Source organism: Morone saxatilis, unplaced genomic scaffold, assembly GCF_004916995.1.
Source record: "Morone saxatilis isolate NCDOM2014 unplaced genomic scaffold, NCSU_SB_2.0 Contig8, whole genome shotgun sequence".
Taxonomy (NCBI): domain Eukaryota; kingdom Metazoa; phylum Chordata; class Actinopteri; family Moronidae; genus Morone; species Morone saxatilis.
Window position 1 is genome coordinate 323 of NW_023340257.1, and position 6,901 is coordinate 7,223.

A 6,901-nucleotide genomic window follows, 5' to 3' on the forward strand; every position below is an offset into this window, starting at 1 on the left:
ACCATCGATCTTGCCAATGAAAAAAGACAGGAATTTTTCACAGTCAGCAGGAGAGGAGGCATGAATAGCAGGAGCCCTGAATGTATATGGAGCAGAAAAATCAAGGGCTGAGGTACACAAATTATTAAACCAGCTAATTTGATCATTAATATTGAAAAAGTGAGGAGGAGAATTGGCCAGACTAGAAAAATGGCTACAAAATGTGGCTGCTAAAGATGCGAGAGTGGATTATACGTTTCTGGGATGGTGAAGCAGTTGTAAAATGTGTATCAAAAGTAATACATTTGTGGTCATGTTGACCCTGCAGGTGTATTTGTAATGCTGAGGCTAAGACTGATTGGTGTTTAATAAGTGTCCATGTGTATATGTAATGTTTCCTTGTGTGTGTGGATGTTGCCAATTTTAGGTGTGTGTTGCATTTTGAATAGAAAAGATTTCTTTCCTGAACAAAGTCTCAAATGACAGAAACAGTGTAAACAGCAGACAACACAGAGATGTATAAAAAATAATAACTCCACAGCCACTGAAGCCACAAACACACATATTGTACCCTACTCACCAGTCTGAAGGTCACTCTTTGTGTACCACAAACTCCCCAACAATCCACACTAGTACTATCATTGACTTTTTGTTTCAATCAAGTTTCAAGTTTTTTATTGACATATGCACAACAGTTACAGTGAAGAAGTCATTGGCAATGAAATTATTAAATCTCTGGCTCCCTCCAACAACTAAAAATTAAAATCACATAAAAGACATAAAATAGTGCCAAAGTGTACAAAAGTATAGTTGTTTACAAATTGAGTTAGGAGACAGGTTATGGACAGGTAAGAACAGGATTTTAGATGGCAGTGCATTCATAAATATAAAAACTTTAATGTTTAAACAGCTTAAATAAAAAATTATGATATATACAGTATATAGGTATAAATGGCAGTAATAATTTAAACAGATATGTAAACAGGTAGTCAACAGTAAATAATAGTACTATAAATGCAAATCTATATCAATACGCTGTGAATGAAGTGCCTAGTAGCCGTGTTTCCATCCAAATGTATTGCAAATTTTCACTGAATATCAGCAGAGTTGTTTTAGTCTTGAACCTGTTGCTGAACACATCACAGTGAGCATCTGTTCATCTTTTATATTTTAGTGATGTAGTGTAACGTGGCCTTTAAAATCAATCTGCATTAACACACCAGTATATAAATATAAAAACATAATAAACATAAATTACTTAGATATGAATTAAATAAATACATTTTCATTCAGTATTCAGATAAATTGAAACCAATAACTGCCTAAAACAGCCAATGATGCTTACTATAGCATCAATGGCTGTTTTAGGCAGTTATATATATAGTGAACATCAATGGTGAAAAGGAAATGGACTATACTTGTATAGTGCATTTCTTATCTTTGACTACTCAAAGCACTTTAACACAACATGCCACATTCACCCATTCACACACATTCATACAGTGATGGCAAAAGCCATCAAACGGAAACTAATACTTAATTAATTCACATTTAAACACTGATGCACAGGATCGGGAGCAATTTGGGGTTAAGTGTCTTGCTCATTAGTGATGAGCAAGCTGATTAGTGGACAACCTGTTCTACCTCTGAGCTACTATCGCCTCGAAAGAAGACATGTTTAGTGAATCTTGCAAACACAGTGGTATTTAAGGCTCCTTCAGTTGTGTTGGTAGTGCTGTAGATTCCTAAAAACAATTGCAAATAATCAATTACCACAAAGTGAATTACATTCAAACCTCTTTGAGGTTTTCAGGCCCCTGGGGGTCTGGGGCCTCACAATGCTTCCCCACTCTGTATAAGCCTGCCAGTAATGATAAACACTTTAAACTCCATATTGTCCCAATTTCCCACTACTGACTGATATTGAGCTAGCTAGCTAACTGAGAGCTACACTGGGTTGCTACTATCACATTGATATTGACTGATATGAGCGGTCATTGAAGTCAGAGTTAAATAATAATAAATAATTAAATTTTATGTTAATAATAAATTAACATAAAATGATATGTTGATATGTGAGTAGTTCAATGATACTGGTGGAATTGTACTGTAGAAAGGTGAGCTACATTATACTGAATGTATCAAGACAACAGGCAAAAATGGTTAAGTGTTTGTAAATGGTAAATTGATCTGTACTTGTATAGCGCCTTTCTAGTTTTGCTCAAGGATACTTTGACATCCAGCAGGAGGAGCCGGGGATCGAACAAACAACCTTCCAATTAGTGGACAACCCACTGGACTACCTTTGAGCCACAAGCCGCTACTGCCTTAAGCTATTGTCTACTGACTACTGGCAGAGGAAATAGGTCTCACTAAACTATTTAATATACTCATAAAACAAGGGAAATTATAAAAAAAGGCCTGTTTTTCCTCAATTTCTGTTTCAAATAAAAACCAGGGGTAGGCCCCAGCTATTTATTTGAAATAGTACAGCACAGTATTTATTGAATGGAACCTGGGCTGGGCTATATTATACTGCATTCTTTGAAGTCTTGTGAGATTACTGTCAAAATGTTTGGGATGATTATGTTGGTCAAGTAAGTAAGAAGTAATAATATTTGAAGAAAACCCATGAGAAAATCCTTTAGTGCTCCTTCAAAAACAATACAATGTCCTTTCTTTTTCCTTTAATCATTTCATTTACAGCAGACATCTAATATATCAGTTTCTAACCATTTATCATCTTTAAAAGTATTTTTTCATTATCATTACTATCTAAAACAGCAGCCATTTTCACAGTTTTCATTAGCCCTCAAGCCAGAATCATCCAACCCAAAGCTAAAGCTAAAGTAATAAAAGACAAACATAATAGATCATTCAAAAAGCTCATGCACATTCTTTACTCCCATGGAATACAGCATGATAAGCCTGGATACAAGCTTGTGCCAACTGATTCGCTTGGGTTTTACTAAGATAAACTGGATAAAAACAGTAGTAGCATTATCCACAAATATTGCGTAACCTTCTTTTGCTATCAAGTTTTCTGCTATAGATAAGGAGTACGAAATGCATAGAGAAAGTGGTGACTATCATCATTACTAAGATTGAAACTTTACTAAGATTTAAACCTGTAAACTGCATAAATACATTGTCACCTGGGACTCATAAACAATTGTGCTTTTATATACCTTTGTTTTATGACTTTATAGTAGGCTTACATAGTACCTAACCCATAATGTAATAGCACTGCATTTGGCTGATGACTAAAGGTGTGTTCAGACCAAATTCAGAAACAAATATGAACTCATGAACTTGAATTTTAATTTGTCTTTGTCTTGTCTATTTGCACAAATATGACAGCTGGAGTGGTTTTGCAGTTTATTTTTATTTGCCCCAATGTGGCTGTACTGACTGTAAGCTGTAAGCTTGCATGCAGTGTACTCATAATCATAAGCCAGGTGGGTGGGTTCCTTGTGTTTGTTATCGTGTATGATTTTTGTGCCTTTACAAGCAAAGTGCTTCATAACTGTTTAAAATCTAGCATCTTAATACGCTCAAAGTATGTATATACATTGATATTTTTGTATCTTTTAATGTTTCCATTCCATTAAAAGGTACTGCTAAATCTGTTTATGTGCATGGCTCATGCATCTGTCTAGCGTTACAGCTGAAAAACCAGCTGGTCATTGCTCAGCTGTGATGTGTTGCTATGGATGGTCCATTCCTGGTTCAACACTGAGAGCTGATCATCTTGATGAAGAAGTTTAATATTATGAATAAATAAATCATGTTTAATATATGAGTAATATCATTTCACACTGATCTACTAGATACCTTTATACATTCATTATCCATTAGTTCACTGTAATTTATGGTTTAGCTTTTTAAAAAAATCTGTTATAGTAGTAGGAGTAGCAGTAGTAGTTTGAATAGAGAAAGACACCCTACAGGGAGTGCATGGCAGTAATTCAGTGCTATGATATCATGTAAAAATAGAATAAAAAGAAACAAAAAGTAGTCTTACCACACTGGTCTCCCACTAAATCATGGGAAAGGGGTGACTCCCAGTTTAGAATTGTTGAAAGTAAACAAATAAATGCCCTTTTAGCATCTTATATGCCAGATTTTAAACATGTTACAATGTAAAAGTGTGTGACAGTGACAAAGTAACATATAGAAAATAAGGTGTGCACTAAATTACATAATTTTGGCCTCCTGGTTTGTGATATCCAATGTGTGTGTCCGTTTATGTGAAAGATTCTGATTTATCTCAAAATTTACCAGAAATTAAAATTATTTCTGGTACTATTTCCAGTCTCTCATTTTTACTCTAGTCTTTACAGGTTTATGAATTGGAGTCATAAAGCCTTGAAACATTTTCAAATCAGTGCTAATTTGGTAATCCTAATCTTGAAAATATGTTCATGTTCATGTCCATGTTAACTAACCTGCCTTTAAAATTGGCTTCAGTGTGAACACACCTTAACACTGCCCTATCGGCAGATCCGTGACATTGGTAAAATAACCTAATAACAATATACCTGTAACACCAAAGCCTTCTATCAGTATGTTTTTTTGGTAAAATCTTCATTTTGATTAACAATAAATTAGGCACCTTTGACAAACTATGGAAATGTCCTTTAGAAAATTGAGGCATTCACAAGAAACAAAGTGTAAGACTGAAAGTCATCTTTTAGGGATTCATCATGCTGTAGTGCATTTACCCATGGGTATCTTAAAAAAAGAGAGAAAATAATAGATTGTTTTTCTGGTAGAAATTAGAGATGCAATACTTACTGTTATACAGTATACCTTTAAAAACGTTTGGTGAGAAATACTAGCACAGTACATTATGAATACAGTACAGAAATCCAGAAGGATAATGAAGCCACTATGTGGACTTTGAGACAACCATCATGGACTTCATGTCTTGTGCCTAAACATGCAGCAACCGCCTGAGTGTGTGTTGCCTTTGATGAGGAGTATACAGATTCCTTCAACTCCAACAATGAAACCAATGAATATTTGAAGTGGGGGTCAGAGATTGTTTCCCTACAATATCCATGAAATTCAAAACATAGACACCATCTAGCACCCCTGTGCAGAGGCTGTTCAGCCTAGGCAGTCTTGTTTTTTGTATTTTTCTGACAAATGATTCTCTTCATGAGGTACAAAAATCAAAAAGTAAAAAAAAAGCTGTACTAGTCTACTATAAAGCCACTATTTGGTGAACAAGTGACTCAGTTGATAGTATATGACAATACTGCTCAAGCAATGTTGCAGGATAACGCAAAGTAATATGTAAGTAGTGTAACAAATTACTTTCTACAGGAAGCAATTAAGTAAAGTAATGCACTACTTTATATCAAAGTCCTGCACGGCTCCAGTTTTGCAAACCCGCATCCACCGATCTGCGATCTCATATTTTTACTTGCGCAATTATCAGTATAACATGTAGAAACAAAAATCCTGGAGGCTGATTGGCTTGATGATATTTAACAGATTTAAATGTTAAAAATACTCAATCATTTCATTTCTAATTTCTTCACAAGAAACAACACATTTTCACTCTCACCCACTGCCCGCACGCATTTAGTTTATTTTTACCCATACCCGTATCTTATTTATTTATAAATATATTTCTATACGTATATATTTATAAATATAATTCTATACTTATATATTTATAAATATATTTATATAAATATTTTTCACTTCCTTTTTAATTTCAGTCACACTCACTTTTGGTCACTCTATCTGAATTTCAGAGAGTTCATTGATTTGGCACAGTAGAGATTAGTAGAGTTTGATCGATGGCACTGCACAAGTGAACATACAATTAGAGGGAGGAGGAGGTGAAAGAGAAGAAAAACACTGTCACAGAGTTTCTCCTTGAACTTGCTCGTTGTTATTGAGTCCAGGCGAGGGTTTACTCTTCATGCCCTCAGTACCACCCCGCGATGTCTCCTGGAAGAAGAGATGTGGCATCCACACGGACATGATGATCCGCTTGTACTCCCTGCGGAAGTTCTGGTTCAGCAGGCCATATATGATGGCATTAAGGCAACTGTTGAAGTAAGCCATGAAGTAGCTGACAACAAAGAGCCACTCAGGGATGCGAGGCACTACTGCTTCAGGGTTGATAGCAACTGCAAGTCCAATAAAGTTAAGTGGTGCCCAACAAATTGCAAACAGCACAAACACCACAAACATGGTGATAAAGTTCCTCAGGTCGCTGGGCTTGATGCGAGGGCGAATCTCTGACTTTACCTTCCGCCTTACCTGAATGACCAGGATCCAGATACGTAAGTAGCAAAAGGTGACCACAGCAATAGGAACAAAGAAATGGATCACCACCACTGTGATGGTGTAGGACGTGCTGACTGTCTGTGCAAATGTGCATGAGTAGATGCGTGGGTCATACTGTAGTGAGCCAACAAAGAAGTTGGGCACGATGGCTATGACTGTCAGCAGCCAGATGAGTGCCACCAGGAGCAGTGTGTTGCGGTAGCTGTAGAGCTTGTCGTAGCTGAAGCTGTGGCAGATGTAACAGTAGCGATTGATGGCAATGCCTGTTATGTTAAAGATGGAGCCAATAACACTCAAGCCCATCAGGAAGCCACTCACCTGGGGGAGAAGGAGACACAGAGAAAGAGAGGTTGCTTTCATTTATTGTACAAATTAACAGTAGATTTTCCTTAATGAGAAATAACTTTCTCTGGCCACCCTAGTAGCTCACTGGGTAGAGCATGTATCATGTGTCAAAGCTGAGTCTTTACTGCAGCAGCAAATTGCCCAAAATATAGCTTGTAGTAGCTTGTAACTTGCCACTTATAACAAAAGTGTAGTGCTGTTGTATTAATAACTTCCAGTGAAACACAATTTTAAAAAAAAAATTAATGGGCCCTCGCACTCCACGCAA

At 36.3% G+C, this 6,901-nt stretch overlaps 1 protein-coding gene across 1 annotated transcript in view; it reads right to left on the bottom strand.

Annotated features, from left to right (window-relative positions):
- Positions 1 to 5,856: 5,856 nt before the first annotated feature.
- Positions 5,857 to 6,901, bottom strand: part of LOC118341917 (melatonin receptor type 1B-like) — a 3,426-nt gene continuing 2,381 nt past the window's right edge. Inside the window, exon 4 of the mRNA XM_035680335.1 lies at positions 5,857 to 6,606. Coding sequence (XP_035536228.1) covers positions 5,857 to 6,606 — 750 coding nt within the window. The remainder of the gene's footprint in view (positions 6,607 to 6,901) is intronic.